Genomic DNA, 21,127 nt, shown 5'->3' with positions numbered 1-21,127 from the left:
AAGCCACCCTGACAGCCTGGAATTTCTGCTGCTGAACAGCAGCTTATCCACAGCACAGAGGTTTTGTGATAGCCATACAACATGACACCTGCCGTCCCTCCAAGTGGAAGAAGATGCATCTGGAATGCCCTTCCGCCTTGATGGGCAGAACTGCCCCTTTCTTGACTGCTGCAATAATGGAAACCTCCACAGAAAGCTGCTTTACGTAGGATAGCAGAGAGACAAAGCTCGCTCTTTTCTCTGTGTCTCCAAGAGTCATGTTTCCCATTTTGTAGGGAATGTGGAGCTCTCTGGAGCTGAACACCCAGGAGGGGGTGCAGCTTCCTCTGGTTCCATACCAGCCCTCCCAAGATGCTTCTCTGCCTGTTTGGAATATGCCACGTTATCCCACAGGCAGGCGCGGAACTGATTTGTTCTGATGGGAGCCGCGGTTGTTCTTGGAGGGCAGCTCTGCACTGTCCTTCTCGCAGGGCTGTGGCTGCGCAGCTCCAGTCCAACCCACCCAGCCAGTGCCTCTCCCCAGGGGCCCTAACCTCATGGCAGCTGGGAAGAAGGTGGTGCAGTATGAGTACTGCCAAGCCCAGCCTGTGAGAACCAGCTGGAAATACTACCTGAGAAGTCAGCAATTGCTTAGCACCACTGAGAGCAAAATATTAGGGAGGCATATACATTGCAGCCTGTAAATGACGATGTAAGGAGGCAGATTTCTTGCTTGCACATTGGTAGTCCCTAGCAACACCATTTGATAAAGCCCTGCTCTGGTTTGAGAGGTCCAGACTGAATTTTCTGTTCAGTGTTCTGACCCTAGAAGCTTGGCATTTGTTTACTGGGAAAAAAAAAAAAAAAATTGAGAAAAAAAAAAGCACAGTTACATCTTTAAAGCTCTGCTGCTTGTTTGGCAAACAAATGCTGGGAAGTGCAGCTCTGCTGAGGTTGTCCAAAAGAAAGCAATTGTTATTCATTAAGCAGATGACAGCAACGGGAGCAAAGGGGATAAAGCTCGAAATCTGAAACCACCTGTTTTAATTTTAGCCATAATTGAAGCGGCTGCCCATGATGTTGCTGATGCACGTATCAGATTTGCACACCATGCAGTGCTTTCACTGATTTCTGAAACAGAAAGCTCCAGCCCACTGTCTGCTGTGGTTCGGGAGGGGATGAATCTCCTATTTGATTGCAGATTATAACGGGCACTTCTATCCTTCCAGGAGCAAAATGCAGTCGCAGTCTGGTTCTCTGATAGACAGATGCTTTAGTCATTAGTGAGGTTTCTGTGACTACAACACTGTGTCCTAGCATGGGTGCACTTATCTCTTTTGTTCCTGGTTCGAAGCAGTGATGCTTTTCTTGCTCTTGTGCTTACGCTCTCCCTCCCTTTCTCTCCCTCGCTCTCTCTGTCTTTGATCTTGCTGATATGGAGAAAAATATCAGATCCAAATCTTCAGCATATTTAGCCAAAACATCTTGTAGGATGGGAATAAATTGTGACTGAGTGCAGCAGCAGGGGACTGCAGTATGGTTGCCTCTACTGCTTGCTTGCTGTTACTACAAAACAGCAGCAATCATTAAGGAGTGCTGGGGCTGTTCTGCAGCTAAATAAGCACTTAGAGGCTCAGCATTCACAGAGGGCTAAGGTGGTTTTGCTGGGAATGGGTGGACTGTGCTAAGCTCTCTTCTCACAGTCTTTAATGCTGGGATTGGCATGAAAAGGTAAAAAGGGAAGGTGTCTTCCCTAATGGCAGAGAGGGTCTCATCCTTCTCTAAATTCCCTGCAGTTTTTGCCACAGAGTTAAATGGCTGTAAGATAGCACTGTCACTCCATATTCAACCTCATTACAGCACTAGCGACATAAGCCCGAGAGCTGGGGAGCTCACAGCAAAATCAGTGAAGGCAGGAAAAGTCTTGACCTCAGCTGCACAGTGCAGCGTTAGAGTAACAGTCTGTCCTTGAGCTGTTTAGTGCAGATTTATACTGCATGTGTTTGTCTGCGTATGCCAACTTTCAAAAGCTATGAAAAGCTTTTTTATGGTTTCTCATGATGATCCATATTCAGGGGGGATACTGGGATGAATAAAGAAAGACGCCACGAAATGGGGAGCAGGTGAGCTGCGTGACAGATGTACGTGCTGTCCTTTGTCCATTTGGTGCTGCTCCTTAGCTAACAGCATAGAGTTCTGGGAGTGCAACGTGAGGCTTACCTCCACTTGGGATGTTTCTTAGGAGAAGATCCTCACTACTTCGAAGCATAGCACATTGTGTGATATAAGCTCCCCATTCCCTTCTGATCAACGTTCCCTACTAAGCGTGTCTTCATTCCTCCGCTTTACTGATCATTTACAGCTGTTTGCTTTATTTCATGTGAAATTCTTAAAGGGCTGAGGCAGTAACTGGACTGTGCTATTCCATAATGCAGCCCAGAGCTAGTGCCAAATGCTCAGCAGCCAAATGAGATCCGCACTCAAGTCCTAGCAGATATTGTTTGTCTCAGGCACGGGAGTCCACATTTTTCTGGGCTCTAGTATTTCTCTGGACACCTTCCTTGCTGTAATGAAGAAAGCTAAGGCATCCAGACAGTTGAGGTGTATTACCCCTGTACTTGGTAAACTGCCAGCACAGCCTTTTTTGGACTGATGCATAGACGCTTCCATCTTTAAGGAGGCATAAAATGTGTTGCAGAGTGGGACATACTGTTTCCCTGACTTGCTATCAGTTTGTAAAGTAGGTTGCGGTATTTTTCCCCTGCAGTCTCTTTTTATCACTGCTATAGTCTAATACCTGTATTTAAATAACGTATTAGTGAGCAAATAACCATATTATGGGCACTTACTTAAAAACAAATAGTTCATTGTTTGTGTCATAAAAAAATAAATCCTAAAAAAATTTTTTGCAGTCTTTCCTCTATGTATTCCCTGTGGTGAAGAGGACACCGAACAGCCAGTCATGTCATTTCAGTTCCTTCTTACACACAGCTGATCTAAAATGGAATGCATGCTTCCATCTTCCACCAATGTGTAGCATCCTTCTATGTACATTTAAAGAATAGATTCTTCTTTTATTGTTCAATCAATTGACTTAAGTGAAAGAACTCGGGTAATTGCTGTGTCTATAAGGCGTGTGACACCTCTGACCCTCAGGTATTGTCTCGTGCAGACTGTGCTGGGCAGTGAGTGCAGGGTGGCGCGTGGCCCAGCGTGCCAGAGCCCCACCATCCACACCCCTGAGCTGTGCCACAGAAAAGAGGCAGAGAATGGCTTGAAAGTGCTCTTATATCTGCTGATTTTGGCGTAGCTTTAGAGAATGCTCCATGTAGACCTGAAAGATAGGCATCCATTTATTTTGCAGAAAGGAGTCTTGTGATGTTACAGCTCCACATGTGGCTCTGGTTTCTCTGTCCCCAATGGGTGTCCTTGCAGAAAGACCGAAAGAACTTGAGTCCTTACGAAAGCTTGTACTCTGTTGAGAGCTATGTAGCCAGCAGATGCTTTACAGTGAAAGAGAACATCCTTTGAAAACAATCTGGTGTTTATTAATCAACAAGAATTCAGTGTTTGGGGTCCTTCGTCAGGAAAAGAAAAGGAAAGCACATGTAGGCCTGGCCTCCTGAGTGAAAACACGCAGGTTCCGTGCTCTGCTGAGGAGCAGATTTCATATAGCATTGGTATGTTAGCACTTTGCTCTCAGTTCCAGTGACATTTGGCAGGATTCAGTATGCTTATGTTGAGGTTGAGTTGCCTGAGAACCAGGCAGCGAGCCATTCACCTGCGCCCTGCTGTTGCCTTGTAGACACCTAGATTCATAAGGCTCGCTCTTAGCTGGAGGGTTCTCTGGACACTTAATTGTAGACGCCCACATATGCTCAGAAGTGCCATTTCTGGGAATACAGGCATTTAGATCTTACTTAAAGCTGTGCTGTTTTTCTGGTTTGTGCAGGTAGGCACACCTGGACTCTGTTGTAGAGGACTGAAAAATTGGATATGGACAAGACTAAGTCATGGGCCTAACTTTGTGCCTCGTGACCAACGCTCTCACTCAGACATTGGAAGATGAGGTCTAGGTGCTGCTCATCCTGAGGAGTTTGTCCCAGTCCCAGCTATACCTCAGGAGAACACCCTCACCATCCCTCTCTTAGCTGCCCTGCAGCTGTATCTTGAGAAATATGAGTCCAGTGATAAAACATGAAAGAAGAAATGGAATACAGAGGGGAATGGTGACCAGAAAGAGTTTCCAGGATGCTGCAGGGCAAACAGTCCCAGACCCAGCTCCCTGGCGTGCCTTATGCATTTTACACTGAGTACCATCATCACCACCAGAAAGCACTGGTGGGAGATGGTCCAGTTTTCTGGCTGCAGAGTCTCAGAGATGCCATATGTTCCCCATTTGTTGCCGAAGTTATTTAGGTGGCTGTGTGAGACAGACAGGATTGCCCCTCTGGGCTTCGGTTCCTTTGATGAGGCAGCATCTGAAGTTCACACTTAAATTAAGCAGACTTGATTTTATTGCCTTGTGTATTATAATGCCCATGAAATCATTAAAACTTTTTGCCGGCTTCTTGGTCTTTTGTCATCTCCCTGTGGTGTTTCTGTCGGATGCCAACTTTGTATGACCTGCTTGCCTGAAGAATTGGCAGCTGTCATCTTCCCTTCCCTACTCCACACACAGTGGGACCTCCCAGGGGTGCGGGACACCTGCACCAGCACTGCCATGGCTTGATGGGGATTCTTGGATGAGGGACACCACATTTGGCAATAATCCTTTTTCCATTTCTGTCTCACAGATTGATGAACTCCCTGAAGGAGCTGTGAAGCCTCCAGCAAATAAATACCCCATCTTCTTTTTTGGGACTCATGAAACGTAAGTGAATGAACACAGTCTTTTCTATTGAAAATGTCTTCTTCCACTGCAGCTAGCATCATCTGCACTGATTTTCACAGAATCACAGAATCACTGTGTTGGAAAAGACCCCCAGGGTCATCATGTCCAACCATTCCTATCAACCACTAAACCATCCCCCTGAGTACCTCATCCACCTGTCTTTTAAACACCTCCAGGGATGGTGACTCAGCCACCTCCCTGGGCAGCCTGTTCCAGTGTTCCAGAACACTGTTCCAGTGTCCAATGACCCTTTCTGTTAAAATATTTTTTTCTGATGTCCAGTGTTTGTTGGAACAAATCCTGACTGAAGCCATTGGGAGCCTAGAGATGGGTCCTACGAGCCCAACTCATTTGTATTAACACATGGAAGTGAAACCTTAAAGTAGGTGCAAATGCTGCTGCGTGGATGATGTCCCGTGGTCTCAGCATAAATAATAACCAGTGCCTGTGTTTCCCGTAAAGAAAAGCATTGGCATAAATTTATTAAAGGGTCACCTGAACTCAGATGCAGGGGCAATTTTTTTTTTACTTGGATATACATGGTAGCAGAGATCAGGCTGCTGTATTCAGACACATCTGGGGTCAAGTCCTGTGTGAGAACTCGCTTAATAGTTTGTAAAATGAAAGGAAGCAGACCCCAGAGTCTCACACAGTCCTCACATAGCTGTAAAATGTATGCGTTCCTGTGGGATTTGTGCTGGGGGTATTGTAGGATGGAGCTCTCAGAAGTTATAGAAGAACTGAGCTGGCTGAGCTTACAGGGAAAGAAAGGAGTCATAACAGGAAGGATAAATTAGGTATGGTAGTGATTGCTACAAAGCACAGTTTAAGAATTAAAATGTACATTTCACTATTTTAAACTGTCTGAAGTAGTTAAAATCCATCACAGTTTCCATGTTGCATGAAATGTTTACATTTTAAAACTTTTCCTTGCCCACTTGCAGGGAACATGTTTTCTAGAATTCCTTAAGAAATGGGAAAATTAAATTCTGATGACGTTTTAAATTCAGTTTTAGAGGTTTGAAGCTTTATTAAAAATTTATTGTTTGGTTTTGAATTTTAATATTATTCCAGAACATCATAATCCCCATAGCTCATTTGTCACATTTATTTTAGAAATCTTTAAAGGTAGTTTCTGCTTAATAAAGACCAAAATAGCCTCTCTTTACTTAAACTAATTAACCCTATTGCTGTAATGAAACAACCTGAATTTTAATATATTGTGATCCACTACTGCTGTTGCAAAATAAACCTAAGAAGAATAAGGTTGAAATAAACCTACAATACTTAAAAATCAGAAACCAAAGTGTAATTTTTTTTAAATGCAAACAGTTTTTTTGAGAAACATTTTGAGAAAAAGGCTCTGACCACTTTTATTCTGAAATGAATGAATCCCAAACTGCTCTTTTGGTTTGGATGTTGTTAGCCCATGATCTGGCTGTAACCTCTGTAACAGGAAAACAGTTTGTAGTTAACTTCCTTAGTAATTTAAAAAGCATAACTGTTAAAAATGAACTGCAGATTGCAGCCCCTTAGTTGTACAGCATAACAGTGGAAACTTACACTCTCCCAGTGGCAATGAATGTATTTCAAACAAAGATGTAGACAATTTTTCTGTGTTTACTATATATAAGAGGCTGTTTCCATACATTACTGTTGTGCTAAATTAAGGTGGCACATGGTACATTTCACACCGCTTTCCTTTGTTATTTGTTAGATCTCTTTGCATGTATTTTTGGCAACAAGGAGACATCTAGTATTAGCAAAAGCATAGAAAAAAAAATTTATTCAGATCCCTTGCTCTGTTGTAGCCTTTAATATTAAAAAGGCATCTGTTAGTATGGAAATCACTGTTTGGCTTTCAGGTAAAAATGCATTCTTGATTTTTGTAATTATATAATTGAGATATTTCTCAATGAGACAACTGAGTGTGGATACCATTCTGTCTCCCGTGTAGTTAAAAAGAAACTCTTTCCCCAGATACTTGTCATCTGATGCCTTTAGTCACCAGTTGGCTCTGTACTGTCAGACTTCTCAGCCAGTGGGACGATTTAAGTGAATGGAACCTTGCACATTCATAAATGCTTGGAAGAATCAGGGAATAAATCAGGCATTAATCTGAAATAACATTTACAGCAAGGAAGAAATATGATCCCATGATTAAGGTATTAGTCTGAGACTGAAGAGAGTTGGGATTTGCTTTGCATTCTGCTGTCAGCTTGAGTTTGACCTTGGGCAAAGCTCTGTGCCTCACAAGTCCATCTGCAAAAGAGGGCAACTTCCCAAATTCGTGGGGATATTATGGGAATAAATATGTTGTAAATGGTGGAGCTCCAAGATCCTGTGGTAATAGACAGGATAGAGTTAACATTAATTACAAAGATCATCGGGAAAGTAGGACAATGATTATAGTGAAGGACAGTGTGACTTACTCGGCTCCAGTCATTGGTGACATAGAATCTTCCATGTGGGAATGAAGTATTTTTTTTGCCTTCACTGTTTTTAATTTAACTTACCATTAGCCATCCCAGTGCTGTGATACAGAGCACGGTAAACACACTGGATGTAGAGACCCAATGAAAGCAAATTATGCTTGCTTTGGTTTTAAATAAGAAGTCAGAATTTTACTCTTAAGTATGTCAAAAAAACAGGATAAATCACCGCAGTTCTTTTTTGTATTATTATTTTTCCCTGCATTGTGCTGCCTGTGCCTGAAATTAGTTGGCCCACTGCATAGCTGACTTCTGCAGCAGCAGAGCACAAAATCCCTCCTTTGCTGTGCTGTCTAAAAACAATTTGGCCACAAGCACCCTGTGTGTCTCATTGTTTCCTTGTATTACTCATCTGCCTATATTCACCCATTGTTTCTTGTCTTATATGAAATTATAAGGGTTTTGGAAAAGAGAACATTTCTATTGTGTTTGCACAGAATCTAGCATGTGGGGGGCTTATTCCAAGAGAGAAGCTTCCAGGCTTACTGGCAGTATAGATAAGTGCCATTGCTTTTTCTGTCTGGTAGTACATGGGATAAGTTTTGGCACGTGGGTTCTAAGCACACCTTACATGCTTTAACTTTTCATGTGGTATTTTTAGGCCTTTCTGGAAGGATTGAAAGTTTGGTTTCTTGTTATCACAGGCAATTATGTCATATAATCCTTTTCATAAACTCTTCAAGTGCCAGTTCCCAGCAGTAGATAATATAATAAATGAGACTTGTTTTAGTTGTTTCTAGAGAGAACCAGCATGATTTTACAACATCAAACATCAGAACAGTGAGCCTGACCAATAAATCAGACTCACAGCAGTAACATAAAGCCAGTGTGTTAAATAAACAAATAAATAAAACTGAAGAAGAAATGATGGAATGAGCAGAATAGGGGAAACATTTGAGCTGTTAATGTATGGGGGGGGTGTTTTGAAAAAGAGGAATTTAAGTCTTTTTTTGAATGTTGCCTTTGTTAAAATGCAGTGCGTTCCTGGGGCCCAAAGACCTTTTCCCATATAAAGAATATAAAGATAAGTTTGGGAAGTCGAACAAGCGAAAAGGATTTAATGAAGGCCTGTGGGAAATAGAAAATAACCCTGGAGTAAAGTTTACTGGATATCAGGTAAATGACTTTCACATCTATCCCTCCTTATATTTTTTGTTTTCATCGTTGAGGACTTCTTGTTAATGTAAACATTGTATGTGTGCTGTGGAAGGTCCTGGTTTTGGTGGAGCTAGAAAGTTTCACATCTTCTGTAATTGTGTAATGTAAAGACAACTGTGGTCTTGAACTCTGTGACAAACTGAACTTTAATCATACTGCAGAGCCCTTTGCTTTCTGTGATATTCTGGGCGGTGAAACGGAAAATTCTGCAGCAGATTTAGCTGAATTAATATGAAAGACTTTATTTACACCAGTATAAACATGAATAATTTCTGACTTCTTCCTGTTGTTTATTTTTAAATCGGTTCCAATGTATTTTACACAGACCTTAAGGTCACTGCAATTTTGATTTTTATATTGGTAATGTATAACACATAGGACGGCACTGCCAAAAATGTGAGGGGTGAGAAGGTGGAGGTTTAAACTGCTGTTACGAGATAGTAGCTGCTGTACAACAGCTCTCCCTGTTGGATGTCCACAGCAAGAAGTCAGTGAAGCTGGAGAAGGAGAAGAGTGGGCTGTATAAAACAAAGACATTTTCTCATTAAAAAATGTAGTCCTTTGAAGGCAGAAATCACCTACAGAAGAAGGCGGACACCTATTACATTATTAGCACAAAAGCTTACAAACTTGAGATATGGACCACCTGCAGGAAAGCTGCTGCCCCTCTCAGTTCCTGTTTCATATTTTCAGCCCTACAGATGTTTTGCATACGCTTGGGGATTTAAAAAAATCTAGTGAATAGTCTGTGGGAGATGGACTGTCAAAGAGCTCTCAGCCTTCTGGTCAGTGTTTGCTCTTCCTAACACGGAGAACTTGCCCTTTGGTGGATTCGTAACAGCCATTTTCTGTCCTGAACAGGTCTCTCTATTGCAGCCAAAGTTGAAAAGCTACCATAGGTTTGCCCAAAGTAGAACTTGCCAGGCCTCTCTCTGGCAAACTCATTTTTGTTACCAGACCTTCTGTTTCTGTGAAAACCCTTCAGAACCTGCTATCCCACAATCTGCACCCGAAAACTGCTTCCAAGTGGTGACTGAGAAAATTGCCTTTGCAGACCCTTTTCTTGATAATTGCAAGAATAACCTGAGCTCTTCCTGACAGTAGCAATTAAAATGTAGGCTGTGTGTTACCAGCATGTCTGCTTTCAATACACAACAAAAATTAAGTAATAGATTTTAATTATATTTTTGTTGTTGAAGTTATTATTGTTAGTCTTTTTTGTTATTTTAAAGGCAATTCAGCAACAGAGTTCATCAGAAACTGAAGGAGAAGGAGGAAATACAGCAGATGCCAGCAGCGAGGAGGAAGGTGATCGGGTAGAAGAGGATGGAAAAGGAAAAAGAAAGAATGAAAAAGCAGGCTCAAAACGGAAAAAATCCTACACTTCAAAGGTTATCCTCTAGTTTTTGCATTGTTACCCATGTGCATTTAGAACTTAAATACTGTTTAACTCATGGTAATCTGTTCTTCCTTAACTTTTTGATTCCAGAACCATAACAATGATGTTCCAACAGGCAAAGGAAGTGCTCTTGCTTTTGTAGACAGCTTGGTGAGATGGCAGTTGAAATACTGTGCCCCGTTCCTAGTTCCCACACTTGGAGAAGGAGGTGCAAGTATGGGAAGGAGTTCAGAAGGGTTAGAAAGAAAATCCATGCACTGATAGGATTGATCAGCTTAGGTTATTCCCCCATGGAGAGCGAAAAAAAAAAGCTTTATGAACGTGCCTCCTGAGAGATAAGAGTTCAGATTTGGTTCCAGCCTGGGAGAATTGAAGCTTCCTGTCTCCAGTGTGAGTGCCCCGGATGCCATGCTAAAAGGGTGGGGTCAGAGGTGCTCAGCTGCTCCTGGTGTAGCTGAGCGTAAAACACTTCAGTACAGGATACAGAATGGGAGGAAGGAAGAACTAATCCATTAAGCAGGGAGTAGAGCACTCAATTTGTAGATAAAAGACCTGCAATGTAGTACCTACCTGGCCTGTTAATATCTAAGCAACAGTGTAGACAAGAAAGGCAGGAGTAACGTATCTCAGACTGTCTCATAATGGCTGGTGATGACTTTGGGTTCAGATATGCTTCTCACTTGCTGCTTCGGTGAAAGGGAGCAACATTATTGTCACTTCTTCTGGTTCTGTGTGTGCCTCCGGGTCTGTTTGGCTTAAAAAAATGTGGAAAGTGTGGCAAAGTCATGTCCATTCACATTCATGTTATTCTTCTCTGAAAGTGACAACTAAATGAAATTAAAAGAAGCAAGCAAACAATCTGATCCAGGCTCAGTCTGGTGGAGAGCACGAGATTTTGTGGTTCATCCACTGAACAAAATGTATTAAGTAATTTCACCCCCTGTGTGTGTTTTGCATTAGGAATTCAGGTCTGGTCTACCATCTTCTTTCCAGAAGACTCTGGGCAAACACAGGATTAGGAAAATGGTGGCTTAATGCCACAATTTATCCTTTTGTACTGTAGAATTGCATAACATAAAGGGAGCAGAAAAGATGTATTGGTTCCACATGGCTTTAATGTTAATATATTAAAGCTGACAGCACTAAAAAAAAAGTATGGAAAGCAGCTCTGCTAATGTTATTCTCATTTTACATCTCTGTGTTTAATCAAAACTTTTGTCAAGCTGGCACCATCTGTTTCATTAACTACAAAAACCTACAGGTGACCCAACACTGATACCCATCTCCTATTACTGTGTGTGTCTTACAGTCAGTTGTGCTGCCAACTGGTGTTGAACACAGAATTTCTCCTTTTATTTCACCGATGGCAGTAATTCCAGCTACTTCACCTGAAAAACACTTTTCACCTGACGTATCCTCCCCAATACTCACCTTGAACAGGGAAACTCGAGAGCAGACAGCATTCCACATACATTTGAACAGTCTCTTTCTATGACTGAGGCTCAGTTTTCACTTTTTAACTTTGCTGTTGATTGTTTTAGAAATCCTCCAAGCAGTCACGGAAATCTCCTGGAGATGAAGATGATAAGGACTGCAAAGAGGAAGAAAATAAGAGCAGCTCTGATGCGGGGGACGCAGGCAATGACACAAGAAACACTTCTTCAGATTTGCAGAAAACCAGTGAAGGGGTAATCTTCCATTAATGTCATTCACTTCCCACTCAGTTTGCTACCAGGGGTGCTTTGGTGCCAGGGGTGGAAGGTATTGCAGTGACCATGGGCGATCCTTTTATGTTGCATTTCAGTGCTCAGAAAGTGTCCAGGACAGAAAAGTAGGACTGGGCCCTGCCCTGGTACAAATTTCCCTTTAGAGAAACAGCTGAATGAGGAAAGATACTATGAGCATTATTTTGTTCCAGCACTTGCATGAATGTCAGCTGAATGGAACTACTGAAAACCATGAGCTGGAATGATGCAAAATTGATGTGAGAGCTGAATCAGACTGTTCATGTAATGCATTTTGGCTCACTAAAATGTGACAGCCTGCTTGTCCTTTCACACTTGTTTAAAAATTGTGCAGTCCAACAGACTTATTTGGAGTTCATTAGGGTTCATGTGCATGTTGTAGACTCTGCATACTGTGGGTTTCAGGGCAGGTCCTGCTTGTGGTATCATTTTCCAAAGGAGGAGATACACGGTCTACTCCAGAGCAGCTTCACACAATCTTCTTAGATGTTTGTCTCAGTTGTGCCTTCATATCAATATTATTTTGTTGCGGCCACAACAACAGAAAGGAAGGCTGCTGAGCAGGGGAATTCGCATGGGAATTGGTTAATCATCAGCCACCTTTAACAACCGCTACTATTTCTGTGCCTTTGGAGCAGCACAAACCTCCCTGCTCTGGCACTTAGAGCTCCAGCTCAGAACCAGTTCTTGTGCAGTTTCCGTGCCAAGGCTCAGCCACGTGGCCAGCAGCCAGGCTGGGCCGGCACAGAAGCTGCTGAGTGACACGAATCCCCAGGTGTGGGAGGAAGCCAGCCAGCACAGGCTCTCATCTGACATTGCTGAGATGCCTTAGCACCCAGCTGCATGCTCAGTCTCAACCCTTACTTACAAAACACAACCTCTGGGGAAGTGCTGTCATCTCCCGCTTAAAGACTCCTCCCAGAGCTTCCTTTCCCCTTGTCTTTCTGTGTTGTTTTGTGGCTCTTTGCCTTATGACAGCTTCAGTATGTGGCTCGTGAGGTCAGGAAGATAAAATGCCCTGATGCTCTCCCATTCACTCTGGCTTGAGCCAGACACTGTCACAGGCTGTGTCATCTTAGCACCTCACCCACAGAATGTGAGAGTCTGGGGCTGAGGAGTGTGGGGATTGCATAGTGCGTGTGTTGCCCACGTTCTGGCTAGTGAACCGTGTGACACTTTGAAATAGATATTTGAGTGAGAAAACTGGCCATAAGGTCCATCTAAGGTGGCAGGAGGTTCAGGAAGGCAGTGATAGGGGATATGCCTGTGAACTTCAGGCATGTTCTGCATGTAAGGACCAAATGCTTAGTGAGTTAGGTCAGTCGCAGATTAAGTGGCTAAAAAGTAACATAGGCTGTTGTCTTTGTGGCTGGTGATACCCATATAGCTCTTTCTTCTCTATGTGACATGCTTGTAACTGCTGGGAGGTAGAGTCCAGCATGCTAAAACATCATGGTGCTCTGCAGCATTTTCAGGATTGAAGATATATCAGCCCCCTGTGCTGAAATACTGTCAGCAGTCTGTACCCTTCCTGCCAGCACCAACTCCACAGAAATACTCAGTCAGTATTGTCACACCCACGTGAGGAGCTGGCTCTGCTGTGACTTCTGCAGTCCCGGTACTTGAGCTCCATCTCACACATGAATGACCAGTTTTCAGCTGCATCTTGGATGCTTCTAATATTATGGGGGAGGTGGAGTTTTAGGAGCATGTACGAAAGAGAGATGGAGAGTTGGTTTTAAGGGCAGCTTGAGATAAAAGGAATGATAAGTTTGGAGAAATTCACATCTTGATCCAAATATTTCACTTTGGGCGTTTCTGCCACAGAATCAGCATTTCACAGCGTTCCTTTTCAGATTTTGCAGTAGTGCAGTTCTCTTGTAGGACCAGGAGGGGACACTCCATCTCCTGGCGTCCTCAAAGCCAGACAAGGTAGCCTTCATCAGACACAAGGCACTCAGGGAAAGAGTAATTAGATTCTTTTTTTCAGTTGGTGTTAGAGAGCCAGTCACACAGTGTGTGTCAGGACCAGCCTCCTGGGGTACTGGGCCAGTTGTCCTGCTCCCACATTCTGCTGGTCATCCAGCCTGGGAGTTTGCCGGAGATAGTTGATCTCCTCCGTCCCATGTACTCAGACTTCTCTTCTACAGAAAGGAAAGTCAAAAAAAGACCAACACATGACTGCGGAGTTGTGATGTGATCCTCTTGTTTGTTCACAGAAGAATGTCGAAGTCTGTTCAAAGGCATGGTCATAAATGACACTATGGTCTACTTAAAATCATTTAGCCTGTGAGACGGGTGTTGGAGAAACAACACGCAGTCTGAAGAAGATGGGCTTCCTCCTTCCCAGAGTACAGTGGAGGAGTTGCATGGCCACCACCTCTCAGTCCTGCCAGGCCACCAGGCTCAGGAGGGTTCAGTGGCCATGAGGTGGCGCCAGGAGCACGCCAAACGCACCCCAAAGACAGGGGCTGGGGCTGCCCAAGACTCGCACCAGAGGGGTTGCTTCAAAATAGCTCCTAGAAAGGCACCATGAAGGCAAAGACACAAGAAAAACAAGAGTTCAAGGCCCTGATCTCAAGATAAGGCAAGCTTCATTCCTCTGGTTTTGGTTCCTTGACCGGCAGTGGGTCTGGGGAGGGCCGTGAGAAGCAGGTGGGCAGAAGGCTGCAGCTCAGCTACCCTGCTCATGGTGCTCCCCACGGGCAGTGTCCTGGAGAGCCTTTGGCTCCTCAGCTCTGCACCTCCCAGGTCCCTGACCGCACGAGAGTTGCCTAAAGGACACAAGCAACCTTTCACTTAATGCTACTACTGCTAATAATGAGGTAGTGATTATGTTTGATAATGTCTGGACTGCAGCCTGGGGACACATCTTCCCTCTTCAGACCAGAGGGAACCTCACCTTTTAATTACACTCTTAACCTCAGCATTATGGGGATCTTCATGAAGGGTTAACGTCTAAAATCAAGTGATTGCAGGAGCATCTTCACCGATAGTTTTTAATGAAATTTCTAACCTCCAGGTGGTAGAGAAGAGCTTGAAAATGTGAAGTGATGGCTTCCTAAAGACTCAAAACCCAGAGCAAATAAAAGTACTTCCAAAGCTATGATATTTTTTCAGCCAATTTCATCCTGTTCAAGGGCTCAACTTGTGATTTTGTTTTTTTATTCCTGGGGTTGACAAAGCTTTCTTTTCTTAGCTCCATCCCTTACTTTCTCAACTATTCTTGAGGACTACAGGCACTCTCCACAGAAGAGACATTTGCTTTCTCAGACCCAGCCACAGTTTATAAGTGTGTCCTACCACTCCCTGTTTCTCAAGCGCTTTCCTTCACTATTGTTCTTCAGCTGATTCCTTCCCCAGAAAGATGCAAGGCCTGAACCTCAGGGTTTTATTACCTAATATTAATTAACTAATAATATATTAGCTGAGACAACTAGTCCCAAACTGTGCTCAAGTCAAGAGTTGCAGATTCCCTCCCATAACAGTCTTCTGCTGTTAAGTCCTAATTGGTTTGGCTTTCTCAAAGTTTCTCAAAACACCACAAAACCAGAATCTTCCAGTGCAGAGGTCTCATGGCTCTGTGTTGTTTACTTTCTATGGTACAAAATTAGGTCATAAATTAGTGAATTCACGGCAGCAGATTTACATTCCACATTTAAAATTCTGGTGACTTGCGTGTTTGGTTCTTGCCTGGCATAACTCTGAATCTTTCTAACCGAACACCTAAGTTGCTTTTTACTTTTACACTGGATACGCATACGATGTCATCTGAAAGCTGGCGGCGGTCCCTGCCCTATTAGCGAGCGTTTGAATGTTAAGGTCAGCGCTCGGGGTATGTGGTGTTCATTATTTTAGTCACAGTCCGGACATTGTGTTGGTAAATGAGGCGTTCTCTTTGTGTAGGGAAGCATGTGGTTGCCTTTCAGGAGGTGAATGGTTTTACTGAGTCTTTGAAAAGTAATAGATTTGTTGGAAATTAAATACATTTTTTTGCTCCTGATGCAGCCTGGCTGTTAAAGTGGGGTAAAGGACTGTGATCTTTTTACTCACACTGACAATCAGTTACTAACATGGGAGTCGGTGGATCTATTTGTGGAGGCAACTGCTTGCCAGCATGAATAAGGGGATCAAAATCTGGTCCAAAATTACTGCCATCTGATACTATTGCAATTGGGATAACATATTTAAAACAGCCTGTGTCCAGGACATATTTTTTGTTGTGATGTTCTTGTGGGGTAGCAACAATTCCTGCTGCCACCGTAGAAGACAAATGTTACGACCAGACTGGCCAGAGAAACACAGGTTCCTCATGTCCTTCTGATATGGTTTGGAGATATTTGGTTCCTTCACTTTTCCTTCTTTACTTCTTGAGAATAACATTAGTTAGAATGCATAAGGGCTGTGGGGTTTTATCAAGGTTAAAAGCATAGCATCTAGGGCTTTATTCAAGGTAAAAGCATTTATGTGGGCATTTTTCCCAGAAAATGAAAACAGAGTATATATTTCTGTTGGATTTTTTTTCCGCCATTCCAGGTAAGTTAACAATCTGCCTCTCCAGAAAAGATAACATTTGTAACAATGTGCTTTTACTACTGCACAGTAAAAAGTTCTGTGTAAAATTCAAACAGTAGCACATACCTTGGTGTAAAGAGATGTGTTTGCTGCTGCCATCATACAGCTCAGGACAGCAGCACTGCTATAAAAGGCAAAGGGACGTAACTCCCAAGAAACAAACGTCTAAATGGAAGCTGAGATTAAAGCAGCCGGTATAGATGAAATGTACTCTTTGCATCCCTGTGTACAGTGAATCCTGTAACCATTTTGACTTCAAACCAACATGGAATAGCAGTGATCATACAGAGCAAGCAAATAAACATCCTTCTGCCTATCCAGCAAGAGCCTTTAAAGTACTGGATGGCCGAGTCAGTTGCCAGACGCTGTTGAGGAAGAAATCTTCAGTGCCAGAAAAACAAAGCAATTTGTGGCTTTAGTTTTATTCTCCGCCCTCTGTGTTCTCTGGCCTTCAATTTTATCGATGAATATTTTTTTTTCACGCAAATCAGTCAGATTCTGCGCTGTTCTTGTGTGTGCTGCGGCATGGTCGGTGCAGCACATGTACTGTATCATACCGCAAAGCTGAGAGATTTGTTCAAACAAAGATGATGGGAGTTGATCTGTTTCTGAAAAGACGTGAAACCATGGAGACCATGGAAACTGCTCAGCTCTGCCACATCCTTGTTCAGCGGCTGCCGCGGGAGCCTAGCAGCGCGTGCTGCCTGGGTAGGGAGGGAGCCAAGGTCTCTGTGCAGCCCTGCTGGCCCCGGGGCTGCTTGCATCTGAGGAGAAGAGAACTGCTGACTTCTGGGGCACCTGGGAGTGCTCCTGCGAGGCAAAACGTGTGTCATGCTGGAAGATGGTACTGGAAACTCAAAACCTAGAGGATGGTTTGCATACCAGCTTCTTTGTTATCCCTGCTGTGCCCAACAGACCTGTCTGTGAGACAGAAGGAAGCAATATTCCCAGTGCCTTACGTGAGAATGGTACCTACCCAGCCTTCTGGGCTTAGCCCAGAGGGGAATTGCAGTTAATAAGTGCAAAGGTTTCATGCTTCGAAAGGACCCCCTTCCTTACTGGATCTGACAGCGATAACGTAGAGATTGACTGTTTCACCACCCACCCTGCCTGCCAGTGCAGGGTAGCAGCTGTCATCAACAACTTCAGCAGAAAGCGTGGTGTGCTTGGCTCCTCATTTGTAGTGGGGTCTTTTAATGGGTGTCTGCACGGCCCTCTCAAGGGAAAGAAACAGCAGCAACCCTCTGCAAGTCGTGTCTCCAAAGCATCTCATTGATTCTCAAACAGGAGAGAGGTCAATGGGAGTGCAGTGCTCTGCGTAAGCAGCGCAGTGTTACAGCTTTTTGGGGGAGGCAGGGCTCTGACAGTTCCTGGGCCATCATTGCATGCAGGAGCATTTTATAATAACTCCTTATCATGTGTCGTTAGTCAGGATGTACCAGGACCTCCCACACGGAAACTGCAAGTCTCCATTACTTACTGTTTGCAAACCCCCTGTCGTAACAGAGAAGAACCACACAGAACACAGTGCAGCAATCAGACTGGGGTCCCTGGCTGCTAAGTGGGCACGTGTGTGCTCGTCCACTTGAATAAAGAAGCGTGGTCCGCTGCGGCATCACGCACAGCAGGTACTGATGGGCTAGAGCAGGGAAGAGCTTAGGCAGCGAACTGCTAGCACAGGGATGTTACAATGTCTTCTTTTCATATCCTCTTCCTGATCCTCAGTGAAATGAAAATTCCATCATCTCTGGTAGGTTTAACCTGTACCCCCAACCTGTTCCTTGATGTATCTGTTTTTCTGGGATGACGACACCAAATGCAGTATTAATTCCTTCACGCTGCTTGTGTGTTGTGTTTCTGTCCATCAGGGTGTGGATGGAGAATCATTTATGCTTTGAATTCTTTACAAAGGAGAAGGGACATCCTGCTCAGGGTCAGGTAGTCATGTAGTGTCGTGTATCTTCACGTTGTTGGACAACAGTGGTGTGTCCCTGTGCCTGTAAGTGGGTTTGCCATCTCAGTTTAATACGAAGACCCCAAGACTTGGAAACTCTTGCCATGATCACATGAGGATGGTCTGGTCCTGTTCTCACTAATTCCAATGGAAACAAGAGCTGACCTTGACTCAGTCATGGAATTTCCTCCTTTTCTGCCATCACCTTACAGTGTAATTCCAAGCCAGACTGTTTCCTTTTCAGAAGCCTCATTCTGATGCCTTAGCTAGGAAAGCTGTTTATCTTTCCTTATCCTTGCTAAGCGTACTCTGAGAGAAGAGTGTTCTCACAGGGTACCACGGATACGGCAGTGCCTGGGCTTTTGCAGGAGGCCCATCAGTTCAGTGTGGTGAAAAATGCAAAATTTGGTTGTGTACAGAGGACACAATAAGATTGATAATTAAGTGATTAAAACAAAACCAATCCACATACATGACTCAAGATGCTTATTTGAATAAAGCCCTAAATGTTTACTTCTAAACTGCATTCTTTAATATTTTGTAGTGGAGTGTTTGTTGATGTAATGTAAGCAGTTTTCTCAAGAAAAAAGTGTCTGTTGGAACAGACCAGGTGGTTACTTGCAGTCCCAACTTTTAAGTAGGGGAATACAGCATTAATTCTATAAAGTTTGTTGCATAATGCTTTTTCTTACAGGTAATGGGATTTTCTCTCTCTCTCTCTCTCTTTCAGACTTAACCAACATAATGACTGCTGAATATTAAGGGAAAACACAAGAAGGTTACATGTTTGGTTGTCTAATATTCTTGGATTTGATATGAGTCACCACATCTCTTCATTACTGTCATCAACAGCATCCCAGTTTGTATGCACATTATTCACATTCCTATCTGTTGTGTTTGCAGAAATGACATTTTACCCTTTTTTCTAAGGGTTACGTTTTGATTTTCATATTATTTGGTTGCATGAAGTTGCCCTTTAGAGTGGCTGAGGTTTATGAAGATATCGCATACTTGAACATGTTTTAGATTCCTTTTCTAAATTCCAAATTATAGCATTCTAAATCAGCTTTTTTTTTAAAAACAAGTAAATCTCAGAAATTAGTCCCCTTCATGCAAGACTACAACAATATCTTCCACCTACAAACATGATTTTAAATTTCCCTATATCCATACGTTGTTGATTTCTGATCAGTTTACAACATAAAGGAAAAACTCTTCAGTTGAGATCACCGCCAAGTTCAATAATGTAATAAAATACCTTTCCTTATTAGAAGTACCTAGCTAGTTATACTCTTACTACTTCTCAAAATCATGATGTAATGTACACTATCTGACTTAGTTCCTATATGTGGAGTTAGTGAAAGTCTTTTTGTGTTTCTTTAGATTAATACAAGGATTTTTTCCAATGCCAACACAATTTGAAGTCATTCATTTGGATGCTTTCCATTTTTAAGCTTACTGTGATATAGAACCCTATGGGAAACCAAAAGAAAACATCAATTTTAAATAATGAAAGGCTTAAAAAAGGATGCTGTCATTCTGGCTTTTTTTTCCTTTTGGAAATAGAACTAGACTAGTAAGTAAGCATTCCAAATCCATTATTCTGTGTACATTATTGTTGCTATTGTGATAATAGAGATTTTTATTTATTTTTATGCCAGCTTTTATTGTGAAAACATATTTAGTCTGGTTTTATCAATCCTTGTTATGCTTGTCCTTGGAACATCTTTTGCGTATTCAAGGTTTGTAGTTGACGAGTTTACTGTAAAAAACTAAAAAAAAAACCACAACAAAAAAACAAAAAACAAAACAAAACGAAAACAAAAAAATGTATTGTTTTTACAGAATAAATTTATTGGAATGTGTATTGGGAGTAAGGTTTGAGGTTGTAAGCAACTAAGTTAGCGTCATATTTGGCTTCATACGTGTAATAATGTGAGGTATTAATGTAAGTCAAGTATTAAAGCAAAACATTCTGTTAACATGAGTTGACCATAATAGATACAAGTGCAGGTGAGATCTTTATTTTTTCTGTACTTTGCCTTTTCTGGATAACAGGAGGTTATTAAATTCACCTTGAATGTATTCAAAGTTTCTTTAAAAACATTAGAAGTAACATTGGAGGCTCAAGTATTGGTTTGTGAGACAGCAACGTCTTATTACAGCCCAACAGCTCTGGGTTTGTTTTCTTGGGAGGACATACTGGGATGGAGCTATCCCAGATTCCAGTGCACATGGAAGGAGACCAAGCCAGGGAGGCCGGGTGCTGGAGAAAATCATTGCTGAGGTCTTTTTTGCCAAGAAGCACTGACTGAGATGCACTGGGGTTATTTTGGAGGTGCCCCTTTGGCCGGAGGTGTAAACTGTGGGTTCTACACCTCGGTGTTCAACGGAAGAGTGGTAAAAAGCATCAATTTCTTGCTGCTCTGCAAGTCCCCTTGTGCAGGGTGCAACACGCATGCGCATGACCTGATGCTTTCTTGTTACCGATTAGGTTTAAAAAGAGAGTGAAAATTCTCTAAACCAAAACACTCAGAAGTCAGCATCCCAAAATAAAGTGTTGCCAGTTAAAATGTATCAGCTAATGCATCCGTGAGAAAGGCACTAAATGTACTGCTTTTGGTATAAATACACATAGAAGTCATAGAAATAGTTTTAACTGCAAACAGAAGCCTAAGCTACGCAAACTGAGGTCACAGTATTTGCAGCTACTTGCTTGTGACCAAACAGAATTAGCAAAAGTAGCTGCAGAGAAGAACGCAGCCAAAACCCTCCTCCTCTCTGAAAATGCATGTAGCAGCTTAAGGCCTGATCGATCACAGTCAAGAGCCCCCTGCCCCCTTCAGAAGCACTTGTAAGCACGTGCTTAACTTCAAGGAGATGAACAGTCCTTGCAGAACGGGATCCTTAGAATTAACAAACCTATATGAT

The 21,127-nt window shown here is 42.8% G+C and overlaps 1 protein-coding gene across 1 annotated transcript in view; it reads left to right on the top strand.

The window, feature by feature from the left end:
- Positions 1-20,281, top strand: part of HDGFL3 (HDGF like 3) — a 38,485-nt gene extending 18,204 nt beyond the window's left edge. The window contains exons 2-6 of the mRNA XM_069867015.1: positions 4,776-4,852; positions 8,343-8,481; positions 9,756-9,914; positions 11,464-11,610; positions 18,927-20,281. Coding sequence (XP_069723116.1) covers positions 4,776-4,852; positions 8,343-8,481; positions 9,756-9,914; positions 11,464-11,610; positions 18,927-18,932 — 528 coding nt within the window. The 3' untranslated portion in view covers positions 18,933-20,281. The remainder of the gene's footprint in view (positions 1-4,775; positions 4,853-8,342; positions 8,482-9,755; positions 9,915-11,463; positions 11,611-18,926) is intronic.
- The last annotated feature ends 846 nt before the right edge of the window (positions 20,282-21,127 follow it).

The sequence above is a fragment of the Phaenicophaeus curvirostris genome, chromosome 12 (genome assembly GCF_032191515.1).
Source record: "Phaenicophaeus curvirostris isolate KB17595 chromosome 12, BPBGC_Pcur_1.0, whole genome shotgun sequence".
Classification (NCBI taxonomy): Eukaryota; Metazoa; Chordata; class Aves; order Cuculiformes; family Cuculidae; genus Phaenicophaeus; species Phaenicophaeus curvirostris.
This window is presented reverse-complemented; position numbering and strand designations above follow the sequence as displayed.